Source organism: Cebus imitator, unplaced genomic scaffold (assembly GCF_001604975.1).
Source record: "Cebus imitator isolate Cc_AM_T3 unplaced genomic scaffold, Cebus_imitator-1.0 Scaffold87, whole genome shotgun sequence".
Lineage (NCBI taxonomy): Eukaryota > Metazoa > Chordata > Mammalia > Primates > Cebidae > Cebus > Cebus imitator.
The window spans coordinates 2,219,592-2,236,165 of NW_016107402.1; the positions used below are offsets into that span (position 1 = coordinate 2,219,592).

The following is a 16,574-nucleotide window of genomic DNA, read 5'->3' on the forward strand; positions in this document are numbered from 1 at the left end:
CCTCAGCTCTCTTAGCCCCGAAGTCTAGGAGAGGGAGGGGAGGAGGGAGGGTTGATTTCACTATTACAGTATTGCTGACTCTGTCCTGAGGAGGAAGCCTCGGCCAACTCAGGCCACTGCAGGGCAACTAGCTAATTATCTGTCTTTCCAGATGGACTGAACATATGACAGCGAGAACTGTTTGTCTTGTTCACTGCTGATTCCCTAGGGCCTGTCCCACGCCTTAAAGAATGGGCAGGATTTCACCAAGGTGGGGAACCTGGTGGGGTTGGGAAGAGAACATGCTGGGAAGGAGGATGCAGCACTGGCCAGCATCGAGCATTCCTTTGTGTTCAGTGGCAAAATAAGGCTGGAGGGTGTGTTGGGGACTCGCTATATATGTATGTTTAAATGCTAGTACACTTTGACCCGGCAATTCCACTTAAAAGAATTTGTCCCAAGGGACTAATCCAGACAAATGTACAAAAAAGTGTGTACTAGGCTATTCAATCACAGCATTATTTTTTGTTGTTTTGTTGTTGTTGTTTTTGAGATGGACTCTGACTCTGTCACCTAGGCTGGAGTGCAGTGGCTCAGTCTCAGCTCACTGCATCCTCCGCCTTCTGGGCTCAAGCGATTCTTCTGCCTCAGCCTCCCAAGTAGCTGGGACTACAGGCGTCCGCCACCACTCCCAGTTAATTTTTATATTTTTAGTGAAACCAGACAAGAGTTTCGCTATGTTGACCAGGCTGGTCTTGAACTCCTGACCTTGGGATCCACCCATCTTGGCCTCCTAAAGTACTGAGATTACAGGCATGAGCCACCGTCCCTGGCCCACAGCACAGCATTATTATTATTATTATTTTTCTTTGTTTTTTTTTTCTTTTTAAAGATGGGGTTTCACCATGATGGCCAGGCTGGTCTTGAACTCCTGACCTCAGGTGATCCACCCACCTTGGCCTCCCAAAGTGCTAGGATTACCGGCAGCATTGTTTTTAAAAAAAGGAAACATAATAGACCCGGGGGACTCCAGAATGGGGAAGGGTTGGGGTGGGATGTTAAGAGTCGAAAATTTACCGATTGGGTACTGTATTCATTTATTTAGGTGATGGGTTCACTAGACATCCAAACCTCAGCATTCCACAATATATCCATGTAGCACACCTGCACATGCACCCCAAGTCTACAATAAAATTAAATGAAAAATTAATAATAAAGGAAACAACCTAAATATTCAGTAATAGCAAAGCAATGATATAAAATATGGCACATCCAAAAATAATGAGTTATCTGACATTTAATAAAAATGACAAATTAGGTATGCCTGACAGGGAAATGTGTTCACAATATGTTAAGTAAAAAAACAGATTATAAAACAGATGGTAATCTTATTTTTATAAAGTAAATTAGCATTTCCTTTGATATGTAAATTTATAGACAGAAAAATGTTTGCAGGAATAAGAACCAAAATGTTTATAGTCATTATCTCTGGGTTACAGAATTAAAGGTGACTTTTCTATTATGGTGGGGGTGTTACTATTGTTTTTATTTTTTATGTTTTTCTCGTGCTACCTTGTCTAAGATATTATTTTTATCTAGATATATCTTCTAGTTATTGTACAGTGAATATATGTTTGGTAATCATTTTATAAAGTAAAAAATTTCATGCAAGGAAATCTGAACCTTACTCACAGGTGATGTAAATTAAGTTTTTATAAATTGAATAATGGAGAATCCCCTAAGCAAGTGAGCCAGTTAAAAGAATTTCATGGAAACCCCTCTGGGAACTTGAAGACTCCATTGGCAGGATAGCAAAAAGTATTCTCCGGCCTGTATTTCTCTTGTAAATTCTGATTTTGGAATGTTCCTTTTTTGCACAAGATGGTGGTAAGTTAATAGTTTATAGGGAATAGCACGGCAGGTTTAGACCTTGTCAGGTCATTGTGATCAAGCCACCAAAGTATCTGATTCAGGGCAGTGTTTTGTAAACCAGCAAAGCACCCAGATTCACCTTGAGTAGTAAAATTCCAGTTGTGGGTCTGGAGTGTGGCTTTGTCACGGATATTGTTTTTCTGGTTTTGTTTTGCGGCAGCAAATGGTTGAGTGTCAAAAGTATCCTGGGACCCCTCGGCTTGTGCCCAAATCATGTTTGCTCCTGTGCACTTTCCTTACAGGAAAACCTGATCGGCGCCCTCTTGGCGATCTTCGGGCATCTTGTGGTCAGCATTGCCCTTAACCTCCAGGTAAGTTTCAGCCACCAGCACTGTCTGGGGGCAGAGACACAGCTGATGAGTCAGGGTATCTTATCCAGGTCCAGCTATCTCCTCTATGCAGGGCCTTTCCTACTACACTCCTGGGCTGTACCTGGGACAATACCTTGTGGGCCGCTCCATGATTTCTCTTGATTCGGTGGCCCCACTCCATCCCACCCTAGCCCTCCTAGCCAGGCCCTGACCATCTCTCTTTGGGCTTTGCAATGACCTCCTGCTAGCCTCTCTGGCTCTGGTCTTATCCTTTCCTGTTTCCTTTGCTGCAAAGCTGCTGGAATTACCATAGTTTTATCAAACTTAACTCTAATTACAGCACTGTTCATTACTTAAAAGCCTCAGGGGTACCCTATACAGCTGCTGTGGACGCTCCCACTGACTTCCAGGTCCCCTCGGCCGGTTTGAGTTCACAAGCAGCTGTGGTATGGAGCAAGTTGATAGCTAAGGAACTTCTCATGGGAGCACCAGGGAGCTTGTGATACTGGTATGCGGCACAGCTGGGGTGCACGTTGGAGCAGGCGGGTGGTTAACGCCCCTGGAGGCTGTCTTCTGTCAGCGGGGGTGCGAGTCTGGGAATAAATGCCCAGGCTCTTACTCTCTGCTAAGATGATTCTGAGGTGAGATTCACAGGCTTTCTCGAAAGGTCCTCTGTGGGCCTGAGCCCCAGTTGCCTATGGGACTAATTCACTCATTAACGCACCTTTCATCTCCATTCCCTGCCTCGCTTTCCCCCTCCCTTTCTTGTGCTCCCTGGAATCATCTCATACAGACTACCTGCTCCCACATTCCTGTCTCAGGGACTGCTTCTAGGAAATCTGTATAAGGCTTGATACCCGCTAACAGGATGAATCCCACAGCACACTGGCCGGCTTCACTCCACCAGCACTTCAGTCTGCCAGCCAGCACTGCCCAGCTTCTGCCTGCAGTGAACTGCTCTCCTCCCTGGAGCAGGCGGGAGACTGTGATCCCTGTGGGCACACGCGTGTGCCTTGCTCACCTGTACCCTATGCGTCTCAGCTCTGGGATGTGTATGTTTCTGTGTGTCGCTGAGACCACGTGGTCTCTTAGCTACTTGTCTGGTTCATTCTCTTCTTTCTCCACACCAGTGTCTGTTATTTATCTGCTTCTGGGCAGCCCACATCATGATCCTCCCCAAATGGCAGACTTTGCCCTCTAAGTCAACGTGACTTTCTAGCCTGCCTTAGTTACTGCCTCAGTTTCTCCATCTAGGTTCATATTTCCCCCAAAAAGAATATTGACCATGCTTGAGCCACGTATCCACCCCAGGGAGAGCAAGGTCCGCTGATAACCACATGACCGCCCAGCGAGAGCTGCTGGCAGGTGGACAGGAAGGAGTGTGCCGAACACTCAGACATCCCAAACATGAGGGATTCTGGAAACTACGGAGAGAGGGAGATTGACCTGAGGGCCAGGTCAAGTGGGATCTTTAGACTATGGCTTGTACCCTGAGACTGCGTATTGCCTGTGACGTGCATTAGAAATGCCTGTTTCCAGACCTCACCCACGCCTCTCTGAGACTGACTCAGGATAAGGCCCAGGCAGATATTTTGTCAAAGATTCCAAGGGAAGTTGTAAGAATTCCCAGCCTGTGGGAGAACTGCTGTCTTAGAATAACTGTCTAGTATTTAGATCCCTACTGTCTTACTCTTCTCTGAGTCAGGACTCCACAAGAACCTGACAAGTCTTCCCAATTTATTTTCAAGTTGGGGTAGATTTAGGTTACCTACATCATAGCATTTTTTTCCCCCAAACATCTGAGCAAATTACATTATTTTTCGGGTTTCTAGAAGTACTGCCACATCCGCCTGGCAGGCTCCAAGGATCCCCGGGCCTATTTCAAGACCAAGACATGGTGGCTGGGCCTGTTCCTGATGCTTCTGGGCGAACTGGGTGTGTTCGCCTCCTACGCCTTCGCACCGCTGTCACTCATCGTGCCCCTCAGCGCAGTCTCTGTGATAGGTAAGACCAGAGCTGCCCCACCTTCCCCTGGGGTGCTACTGCCAGGATCAAAGGTGCTCAATGAACAGACCAGTTTCCCTTTAGCTTGGATAATAAGAGCCTAATACAAAGGGCGTCAGACACACCACGCCCTGTAAGTGTTTACAGATCTTAATTCTGCTAATCCTCTGGCCACCTATTGAAGGAGATGTTGTTGTTATCCTCATGTAACAGATAAGGAAACTGAGGCACAGGGTAATGAAATTACGTTCCCCAAATGACACAGGTAGTGAGGGCTGGGATGTGAACTGGGCTGTCTGGTTCTCGAATCTGTTTTAAGATTCCGAAAGTTTATCAGAATTGCTTTTTATTTCTAAAAGAAGAAGGAAGATAAACCCTAATCTATGCATCTTTTCACTATCAAGATACATTAAGCTTTTTGCTGGGTGCAGTGGCTGGTACCTGTAATCCCAGCTACTTGGGAACCTGAGATGGGAGGATCACTTGAGGCCAGAAGTTTGAGACCAGCCTGGATGATATGGAGAGACCCCATCTCTACAAAAAAAAAGAAAAAAAAAAAATTAGCTGGGCATGGTGATGTGCACCTGTGGTTCCAGCTACTTGGAAAGCAGAAGCAGAAGAATCCCTTAAGTCCAGAGTTTGAGGCTGCAGTGAGCTTTGATTGCACAATTGCACTCCAGCCTGGGGGACCCCATCTATTAAAAAAACAAATTAAGCTTTTATAGAGTTCCTTCCAAAGTGCTGGGACTACAATTGTAAGCCACCACGCCTAGCCATTAACTTTCTCATCTGCCAGTTTTCTATGATTTCCGTAATCACTGAACCAGTGTTTCAGAACATTTGAACCAACTAAAAGACAAAGGAGCGTTAGTGTTCATGAGAACACAAGCAAAATAGAATTAGAAAAAAAAAAAAAAAAGGCTGGGCGCAGTGGCTCACTCCTGTAATTCCAGCACTTTGGGAGGCTGAGGCTAGTGGATCACCTGAGGTCAAGAGTTCAAGACCAGCCTGGCCAACATAGTGAAACCCCATCTCTACTAAAAATACAAAAAATTAGCTGGGCATGGTGGTGGGCGTCTGTAATCCCAGCTACTCTGGAGGCTCATGCAGGAGAATCACTTGAACCCAGGAGGCAGAGGTTGCAGTGAGCCAAGATGGCGCCATTGCACTCCAGCCTCGGCAACAAGAGCAAAACTCCATCTCAAAAAGAAAAAAAATCGGTTTCTTCTTAAAGAAAAGTCGTTATTAGATTAGTGAACAATAGCTTTTTTGTGTGTGTAGCAGCCAGGACAATGAACTTGCTTTGAAATAATTCTTTCCATTTTGCTGGCAAGCACTACTCTGCCCAGACGCACTTCTCTGCTCTTAAAGGAGAAAGTCATATTTAGGGTCTTATTCCTCCTTGAGTTAAAAGTTTCTCTTCTATTTAAGGGATGGCAGATGCATGGTAACTATGTGCCCCTTCCTGTGCTCCAGGCAGACATCGTTAATCAATCATGGCACTCCTTCCTAGAGAGCCTAGATGGGGCCTCAGAATTCTCAGTGCTTCCAACAGTTACTAACAGTCACCAGGAGTTGGCAAAGGAGCAGAAATCTATTTACTTTCCCTGTTCCTGTTATAAGGCCCTGTTTTTCCTAACCAGGGTTGGTGAACTGGCAGTTTATAAAATGAATGAGGTCCTCAGGCATGGTGTGTGTTTTCTCCCACACAGTATTTTTGTTTTTAATGTAATTTGAATTAGCTGAGACAAGTAGTTTGCCAGAGTCTCAGCCTTTCCCTATTGTCTTACTTCCGGACCATTTTCTACGTTTATGTTATGTTACTCCCCAGCCCCTCTATGTGATCATACCTGTAGCCTTATCACTCTGCTCTGCCCACTGCAGGTATCTCCAAAGGGCTCCCAAACCTTTTCACAATGAGAAATAATTGTCTGAGTGACTGGTGCTTTAGATATTAGTCTTTGAATTTTAATAAGTTTCAAAGAACAAAATTCATTTTTTTTAAAGGCTAATTTATAATGATAAAACTTCAGATATCAACCACTGGAAGTTAAGGGGCCCTAGAGCTTCTGAAGTCATCCAGTGAAGAATAATGTTAAAGAATAATGATTACCATTTATTAGATATCTATGACTTAACCATCACTGCTCCAGGTACTTTTAGTAATAATAGCTTAGTTATTGAGATTGACTGTGTGCCAAATGACTTGTATATATTCTTTAATTACCCCTATCATTCAGAAAGTAATTTTCAATGGTATGCTGGTAAACCACCTCTCAGAGAGACAAAGGAAAAAAAGAAGGGGAGATGAAGGGATGGAGAAAAGGGTTGGAAAGGTGGGAAAGGAGAAAAGAAAGAGCTGATTTGTAGTGCTTGCCAGTTTATATGGTATATATATTATTACTTCCACTATAGCTCATTTCAGGTAGGATTGTTTCCTGAATATTTAACAAAATATTTAACATTCTATGAGCTGGTGCCAGCTGGATCTAACACCATATTTCATAGAGAACTGAGACTCAGGTGAAGTGACATATCCAAGGATACACAGCCAGAAGAGTCAGAACTAGGATGGTGAGTGATCCAGGTCTGTTCATAGTGACTGCCAGCCCTATCCTTTTGGGCAGTCCCAAGGGTCTTTGAGTATATCTGTGAACATGGAAGAGGCAGGGAGAGGAAGAATTGGGGGAAATGTCAGAGATGGGTGTTGCAGTGAAAGGAGTAAGAGGCCTGGCCTCCTGCAGTCCTGGGTTCAATTCTTGCCTTCCCTTACCACCTTTGTGGTCTTGAATGGGCCCTTCACCTCTCTCAGCTTCAGTGTCCCCATTTGTCAAATAGGAATAATGAGAGCACCCACCTCCAAAGGTGAACATGCCAGAAATATCTTGTGTAAACCACCTGTTGCACAGCAGGTACTCAATGCTTCTGGCCTTGTAGGAAATCCTCAGGAAGGAAGGCTCCTCTCTGAGCCTCCCTTTCCTAGATGGAATCACATAGGACCCAAGCTCTTGGCAGCATGAGTGACAGGAAGTACCAAGTTCCAACGCAAAGGAGCTACCCAGAGGGTACGGGTGAAGGGATGCCCTTTAGCTAACAGCAGCCTCAATTCTCTTTTCTTTGTGCTTCATTTTTCAGCCAGTGCCATCATAGGAATCATATTCATCAAGGAAAAGTGGAAACCGAAAGACTTTCTGAGTAAGTTCAGTGATTTGAACTGTGTCCTTAATTTCGTACTAATGCTTTTTGTTAATTGTAAAACCAGTTCACTCTAATTCAGAGGTTATCTGCCTCCTGCTCTTCTCTGTGGTTCTATCTTCTGCCCTCAACAGATTCCTCAGAGCTGGATTTATTAATCAGGGGTTCCCAAGCCTGGCCACACATCAGAATCATCAGTGAGGCTTTTAAAAATAGACTTTTATCCATCCTATTGGATCACTTTTGAGCACCTATTGTTGGGATTTTAGGAGGCCCAGTAACAGAAACCCTCTCCCTGACCTAGTTCTAAAGCAATGGGAGTCAAACACAGGTGATCAGAAGTCATACTTTATTCCTAATCAAAGCTAGATTAGAGCATTTTAGGTGAGCTAGATTAAAGCATAAAGCTGCTTAGCTGAGCAGCCAAGGGAAGGTCCTTACACTCTCCCCACAGGACCCTCCAGCTCCCAGTCAGACCTTGGGCAGGTCCCCCAGAGAAACACTAGGGTTTACAGAGTGGAGACGCTTAGCCAGAATTATTGCCTCATATAGTTTAGGCCAGAGAAGGAAGAAAAAAGATCAAAGCCCCAGTGTTTAATTTTTTATTTTTTTAATTGATTAGCTCCATCCAGTTGAGAAATGTGGATCAACAGGGCAAGAGGCAAAAGTGTCATTTTAATGGAGGTCCCTCCACATGGAAACCCAAGGAGTGGGGAAGAAGTGTTCCCCACAAAACACCTACTAAGTGCCATGTTGTGTTATAGGTGCTGGAGATACAGCAGTAGGACAGATGGGGCTTCTGCTCCCAGAGATATGTATGTATGTATGTGTGTGTGTGTGTGTATGTGTGTGTGTGTGTGTGTGTGCTTGTGTGTGTGTGTGTGTGTGTGCGCGCGTGTGCGTGTGTGTGTGTGTGTTGGGGGAGGGGAGAGACACAATAAACAAGTAAACAACTAAATGAAATAATTTTAGGTTGTAGTGAGTTTTTCAGAGAAAATAGAATGCTTTTAGTGACTGGGGAGATGGGAACACTTTCCTAGACTGATCAGGGTCAGACTGTCTGAGGAGGTGATTTTTTCCCCCAACTTTTAAGTTCAGGGGTGCACGTGCAGGATGTGCAGGTTTGTTACATAGGTCAATGTGTGCCAACGTGTGGTTTGCTACACAGATCATCCCATCACCTAGGTATTAAGCCCAGCATCTGTTAGCTATTCTTCCTGGTGGTCTCCCTCTCCCCATCCCCCACCCTCCGACAGCTCCCAGTGTGTGTTGTTCCCTGCCCCCTCCGTGTATTTATGTGTTCTCATTATTCAGCTCCCACTTACAATTGAGGACACACAGTATTTGGTTTTCTGTTCCTGCATTAGTTTGCTGAGGATAATGGCTTCCAGGTCCATCCATGTCCCTGCAAAGAATATAATATCGTTCCTTTTTTTGGCTGCATAGTATTCCATGGTGTATATGTACCACATTTTCTTTATCCAGTCTGTCATCAATGGGCATTTAGGTTGGTTCTATGTCTTTGCTATAATGAATAGTGCTGCAGTGAATATATGTGCATATGTGCACATCTATCTTTATAATAGAACAATTTATATTCCTTTGAGTATATACCCCGTAATGGGGTTGCTGGGTCATGGTATTTCTGCCCCTAGGTCTTGAGGAATTGCCATACTGTCTTCCACAATAGTTGAACCAATTTATACAAGGAGGTGATTTTTAAGCCTAGATCCAGGTCCTACTAGAGGATTGCCATCCCCAGGTCTGTGGGCAGGGTTTTCCACATAGCAGGAGCTGTGAGGCAGGAACCAGCTTGGTTTGTCTAGTCTCAGTAAGGCTGTGTAGCCAGAGGGGTGTGAAGAAAGTGAGAGAGAGATCAGGGAGGACCGGCTGATGTAGGCTTATGCATCATACTGTGGAGTTGAGGAGTATGGTGGCCCAAGCTCTGTCCTCAGAGCTTCTGAGCTGTGGGCTGGGGCCTGGGCATTGGCGTTCTTATAGAGCTCCCCAGGGTCAATCATATACTGAAGTCCACAAATCACTTTGAAATGCATGAAAAATAAGATGGATTGACACATGGATAGGTAGGTGAGAAAACAAGTATTAGGCCAATTTAGAATCTAGCTGTTGGGACTATGGATACTCACCATACAACTCTTTGAACTTTAACGAATGTCTGAAAAATTTTAAAACAGAACTTCAGGGAAAGAAAATTTCTAAGATGTTGTGTATATACAGCCAAGTTTGGGGACCACTGTTGGGAATAATAAGATTGAGATGGGACCAAGAGCCCGAAAATAAAAGGATTTTACTCTGAAAAAAAAGCAGAACTTTGGAAAAAAAAAAAAAAAAAGTAGAGACTTTGGAGCTATTGCCAAGAAGACCAAATGACAGACCCCAATTTCAGTAGTCTTAATGAGGGGATAGGGGAGTTAGGGCTGGTTCCAAGACTACTATAGAGGTTTGCATCCCTTTGGGAATACTCTAGGTAGTCCTAGGATGAGAGCCATGCTAGTCCAAGCAGTGCCCTATGTGACTTGGAAAAAGAAGGCCCCTCTGGGCATCTGTAGTTTTATAGGCACAAGCCTTGATGAGCAGGGCATGGCCTGGATTTTTAGCCCATCTCACCCATTCAGCCAGGTGCCCTTGTTCCGTGAGCAACCTGCACAGCAGTACATGGCTGCCTTACCTGGAGTTCCATTAAACTCAGCAAACATTCACTGAGTGCTAGACCTGTGTTGGACACTGCAGGTGTGGAGATGAGTAAGACCCATCTCTGCCCGAAGAATACTTTAGATAACAGACTTACTTTGTTGAGTTTAACCGTGGCTCTTTCATTCGTTGAACAACTATTTTTTGAGCACCTCCTGAATTTACGAGGCCTAGTACTGAGAATAAAGATAAAAGACATTTAACATGGCATCACATTTTCTTTAGACAGTGGGATGAAATAGGCAAAGTTAGTCCTGTCCTGGAAGAATCCAGAGGCCTATGGTCACCGTAAGTGTGGCTGAGAACTCTCGGCCATTTTTTGGCTGCCTGAGGCTGGGCTGGACCTGGAGGCTTTTCACCAACCCTACAGACTTCAATAGGCGTGTGACTAGACTCCGGGGAGAGATGAGAGCCATGCCGCCTGGACCACTAGCAGTCTGTGATGGGTCTGTGGAGGAGAATATCGATAGTAATTATATAGTTCCCTTGCACACAGGTTAGATAGCCATTTGGGAAAAGATGAGGTAATTTTTAGAAGGTACCTGTTGAGCTCTGAAGGTTTGCCTTTATGTTTTATTTTATTTGGTTTTTTAGTTTGCGCATAAAGTGATTTTAGCTTTAAAACGCTACCTGTAAAATGCGCATTAAAATCATGGTGCAATACCATCATGGCTAAAATGAAAGAAACAAAATGTGTTGACAAGAATGTAACTGGAACTCTCATACTCTACTGGTGGGAGTGTAAATTGGTACAGCCACTTGGGAAAAACATTTGACACTAACTACCAAGCTGAACATCCACATATCCTGTGAAGGAATTCCACCCCTCATTTTATACACAACAGAAATGCATACACATTTTTCTCAAATGACATGTATGAGAATGTTCACAGCAACATTATTTTTCACAACTCCAGGCTGGAGACTCCTCAAATGGTCCCCAGCAGTAGAATGGATAAATTGTGTTGTATTCACACAGTGGATCACCGTACACAGTGAGAATGAAGGAACTGCCGCTGTGCCCCACAGCGCAGATGAATCTCACAAACATCATGATGAGCGAATACGACAAAAGAGATCAGACTGTGTATGAGTCCATTCATATAAAGCACAAAGGCAGGCAAAACTATCAGTGCCGATACACGCCAAGATAGTGTCACCCTGATGGTGGGGGCTAGCGACCGGAAAGGAACACAAATGAGAAGTTTCAGGATCCGGCTCATGTTCTCCTCCTCCATCTGGGAGCTGGTTTCATGAGTGTGTTCACTTTGGGAGAATTCCTCAAGCACTTTTTGTATGCAGGTTATACTTCATTAAAGGTTTGGGGTTTTTTGTTTTGTTTTGTTTTGTTTTGTTTTTACATTAAGTGTTTTTTTTTTAATGACATTAAGGAAGATCATTTATTTTTTAAAGTAAAGAAAAACCAAAAATACAAACAATAACAGGTCATGGTATGTTGCACGAGAAGCCTGTTTCTTCATGGCTGAGAATGTGTACTGTATCTCAGGTCTGTTCTTGCAGTGAGTCCTTGACAGCTTCTCTTCCCCACAGGGCGCTACATCTTGTCCTTTGTCGGCTGTGGTTTGGCTGTTGTGGGTACCTACCTGTTGGTGACATTCGCACCCAACAGTCACGAGAAGATGACAGGCGAGAATGTCACCAGGCACCTCGTGAGCTGGCCTTTCCTTTTGTACATGGTAAGAGAAGCCTCCAGTCCTTCCCCCTGAGATGGCAGGAGGGAGATCAAGTCCTAGAAACCAGAAACATGAATACCCAGCAACAGGGGATTCCATGAATTGTGGCACATTTTACCAGCTTGAAAGACCATGCTTCTGGAGAGTATGCAGTTTGTGGTGAAATGCTTGTTTCATTCATGTCCTGAGTAATATAAAAACCATTATATAGTAGGATGCCAATTTTACTTTTTAGAGGTGTGTGTGGGTATGGTCATATACTGTATCTATGAAGGCCTGGATGGGAAAACAAATTCCATCTGTAGTTAGCGCTGGGAGATAGTGTCATGACTCAGTTCTTATTCCCTCTTCATCTTTCTAAATTGTCCAGAAGTTCTACACTAACCATTTCAAACTTTATGGTAAGGGGAAGAAAAAGTTAAAACTGTAAATAATTTAAGAATGTTATTTTATTTCCCAATATCACACTGCTGATAGAAGCTGCTAGAAGCCCAAGAGACACAGGGAACTTTGTCTCCTAATCCCTCAGCCAGAGCTCAGTCCTCTGCCCCAGCTCTATCCCATTTTAGGTCTACAAATAAACTGACTAAGGAAAACTTCTAAAGTTTTTGATAAAGCTACTGGTACATTTTTGTTCCATGCCCTGTGCTGTGCTGAACACATTTTTATATATCATCTCAGATTCTCCTAACCCTATAAAGTAAGTGTTCTTCCCATTTTATGGGTGAGAAAACCAGAGCTCTGAGAGGTTAGCTCATCTGCTCAGAGTCCATAAAAGCAGAGCTGGATGTGAAGGCTGGGCCCACCTGGTCTCAGGTGCTGTCTTCCTTCCCCATGGCCTACTGACAAAGGTGTTCACTGTTCTCCTCTGTCATAAACAGCCTGGTCTCTGATTGAGTCTAGAGCCCTGGAATATCCTTTTTCCTCAGATCATTCACAAGGCAGAGCATCAATTCCCCTGAAATAGGGTCTGTGTCATTTCCCAAGTGGCAGCCATCCCCAGCATGTAGTTGGTGACAGAGCAAAGACTGCCTCCTTGGGCAAAGTTTTAGGGCTTCTATCCTCTAAGTGCTGTGTGGCCTTAGCCAAGTTGCTTTCCTTCTCTGTTTCCCTCTCTGTAAAATGGCAAGAATCTCTGGACTTAGAATTGCTATTGGGAGATCCAGGAGTTAGCATTTAAGTTACCCGGAATGTGGTAGATGCTCAGTGAATGATTTCATTGCCTTACTTCATCATGACTGGGAGGGGGTGCTTCCAGCTGGAGAGATTTGGCCAAACCAAATTCCATCAATATTTATTGAGCATCTGCTGTGTGCTAGACACCATGGATATAAAAAAATAAATGAGACATCCCTACGGAACTCACGGACTGTTGGGAGGCACCACCTATGCACAGCCATCTCATGGCATGATAGCCAGTGCTACTCCAGCGTTCATTTTAAAATCATGGCGAATGGGCCACGTGTGGTGGTTCACACCTGTAAGCCCAGTATTTTGGGAAGCCGAGGCAGGAGGATTGCTTGAGCGTAGGAACTTGAGACCAGCGTGGGCAACATGGCAAAATGCCGTCTCTATTTAAAAAATAAAAGTAAAAATTAGCTGGGTGTGGTGGTGCATGCCTGTGGTCCCAGCTACTCAGGAGGCTAAGATGGGAGGATAGCTTGAGCCTTGGAGGCCAAAGCTACAGTGAGCCGTGATCACACGACTGCACTCCAGCCCGAGTGACACAGTGAAACCCTGTCTCAAAAAAAGAAAAAGAAAAAAAAAAGAATCATAGAGAATGGCTGAAAAATTGGGACCCCTGAAATGCAGGCACAGTGATTGGGAATGTTGATGATTGATGGCACACCCACTTGACGAAGTATTCTGCGGCAATTAAAGATAATTATGACAGCTTCACAAAACATGAAGATTGTTTATGGTAACTAAAAACAGCCCACTACAAAATTGTGCGTTGACCATGATGACAACTAGATAAAATATGTATTCACTGGAACAAAGACAAAGAAGAAACGGGGAAATGAAAGCAGCTGTGTTTTATGGTCTCTAATTAGAAGGAATGTTTTAAATGTTTCAAAATGCCCACTGATGTTTCTGTGTTGGTTTTTATACCAAATCAGCTTTGATAAGAGGTTTGGGATAGGCAAATGGGACTAAGCTGTTGTCCAAGTTTTCTGCTTTAGTTGCACTGGGCGCTGGGGCTGGCTTAACTTCTTGGGAAAGTGTTAGCAAATACCTGGGCCTTTAAGGGGTAGAAAGGACAAGTTATTGAAGAGAGGAGCGGGGGCTTCTCAAACTCAGAATTCATGTCGTCTAATGGTAAGTTTCTACTGATAGAGCACCTTCTAAACTCCGGGCACTGGGCCTCCCATCTCCAGACAGCATGGCCAGCAGGAAAGTGCATGGGTCTGGGAACCAGACTGTCCAGGTTTCACTTCCTCTGTGCCATGCCTGGGATTGCGGTAGTACCTGCTTCCTAGAGTTACTGTGCTGATTTAGTGAGTTTAAGGTAGATAAAGTGCTTAGAACACTGCCTGGCATACAAGATGTCATTTAGTGTAAGCTGTGATGATGAGCCCATAAAAAGAATTCTTATCCCTATTTCACAGAGGATTAACTAAAGTTTAGAGAAGTTAAGTGACTTACGCAAGGCCACACAACTAGTTTGGAAGCAGATCCAAGTTCAAACCCAGGTCTCCCTGACTCCAAATGCCTTCCTCGTTTTACAGTTAAGCCTCACGTTTGAAGCTTGGCTGGGGGCAGAGGGAGTACATACTCTTCTTCTTCTTCTTCTTCTTCTTATTATTATTATTATTATTATTATTGAGGTGGTGCCTCTCTCTGTCACCTAGGCTGGAGTGCAGTGCCATGACCTCAGCAAGATTCTCCTGCCTGACTCAGCTTCCTGGGTAACTGGGATTACAGGCAGGTGCTACCACTCCCGGCTAATTTTTTTTTTTTTTTTTTTTTTTTTTTTTTTTTTTTTTTTTTTTTTTTTTGTATTTTTGGTAGAGACAGGGTTTCACCATGTTGGCCAGGCTGGTCTCAAACTCCTGACTTCAGGTGATCCGCCTGCCTCGGCCTCCCAAAGTTGCTAGGATTACAGGGGTGAGCCACCACGCCCAGCCTCATGTTCTTGACCAAAGAGCTTGGCGAACAAGTGTCTCCCTCTTGGACTGATCTGTTGTTTTAATGGGGATACTCATGGAGCCGTGGAAGGCGAGGAAATCATCTCAGCCTGATGAATCTTGGTCCTCCAAGAAAAAGTGGATATGAGGGCAGCACATCACCCTCAAAGCTTCAGCCTCAGAAGAACAGGGAGTTACTTCTCAGTACTAGCCAGGGACTAGAGAGGTTCACTCTGTGTTTCCCTTGTCCCCTGAATATCTAACAATAGTTTGGGAAATGCTGAATCAGAGCTCGGTCATTCCCTTTCAACCCTGGGACTCTGATAATGGCCCACCCCGCCAGTGCCTCCCAGTCTCACCTACCTCTGTGGTCCTCACTGACCCCCCTCCTTGTTGCCTTCCACAGCTGGTGGAGATCATTCTGTTCTGCTTGTTGCTCTACTTCTACAAGGAGAAGAACGCCAACAACATTGTCGTGATTCTTCTCTTGGTGGCGTTACTCGGTAAGTTGGCATCTGGGTGATTGAGTTTTGCCACCACCAAGAAGCACCAAATGGAGATGTGGATTTTGTTTGCAGAGCTGTGGCCCCTGGATCCAGAAGCCACTTAAGACTGGCTCAGGTTGTCCTGTCTCTATCAGTGGCTTGGGGGAGCTGGGTCCCTGCTGACTGGAGACAAAGTCCTGTCCTCAAGGAGCCTCCAGTCTAAAGGGAGAAAATAGCAGTAAACAACTAGCCAAATTCATAGGTTATGTAAGCTTGGGCAGTAACAATTCCAATGAGGAAGAATAAAGCAGAGTGAAGATGAGGTGACGACAGAAGTAGAGTACGCCCTGGCAACTGAGCCCAGAAAAGATCTGTGCAAAACTTATCAGAGCTGAGGAATTCATTCTGGATTCAAAGGCAAAACCAGATTTTGTCCTCTATTTTTTTCCCCCTTTTAGAGGGATGGGTGCTGTGGAAGAGATGGCTCCTGAATCAGCTTAAGGCTAGAACTACATATTAAGTTTTCCTTTTTTTTGAGACAGCCTCGCTCTGTCATTCAGGCTGGAGTGCAGTGGTACAATCATAGCTCACTGCAGTCTTGACCTCCTGGCCTCAATTGATCCCCCTGCCTCTGCCTCCCAAAGTGCCAGGATTACAGGCACGAGCCGCTGTGCCTGGGTAGAACTGCATATAATTTGATACGTAAATAGAGCTGTGGAAGAAGAACAGGGAATTACTTCTCAGTACTAGCCAGGGACTAGAGAGAAGGCTAGTCCTTCCTGAGAAGGAGGAGCGGACAGAGGCAGAGGAGCAGGCTGTGTCAAGGCTGGTGGAGCCTGCTGCTGCACTGCTCTTGTATCTCTGGCCTCAGGCTAGTGACCCTCCCTCCTTAAGCCACACTGTCCACTTCTCTAAAGCGGGGAGTATGAGAACTTCCAAGTCACAGAAGGGAGTCGAGGTAAAATGAGACATGCAGGTGCCTAATATGTGTATTTCTCTTCTGACCTTCCTGTTGAGTGCCTCACCACAGCGACAGGCCATCAACCAAATAGATATCTGTCACTGAAGACAGGGTTGCATTAATTAATTTTTTAACAGCTCTGTTGGGATATAATTTATATACCATAAAGTTCA

At 44.6% G+C, this 16,574-nt stretch overlaps 1 protein-coding gene across 2 annotated transcripts in view; it reads left to right on the forward strand.

The window, feature by feature from the left end:
• NIPAL3 (NIPA like domain containing 3) overlaps positions 1–16,574 on the forward strand; it is a 54,844-nt gene that overhangs the window by 20,745 nt on the left and 17,525 nt on the right. For both annotated transcript variants that reach the window (XM_017534570.1, XM_037740657.1), the window contains exons 3-7: positions 2,154–2,222; positions 4,055–4,226; positions 7,362–7,421; positions 11,685–11,830; positions 15,362–15,458. In XM_017534570.1, the coding sequence (XP_017390059.1) occupies positions 2,154–2,222; positions 4,055–4,226; positions 7,362–7,421; positions 11,685–11,830; positions 15,362–15,458 (544 nt within the window). The remainder of the gene's footprint in view (positions 1–2,153; positions 2,223–4,054; positions 4,227–7,361; positions 7,422–11,684; positions 11,831–15,361; positions 15,459–16,574) is intronic.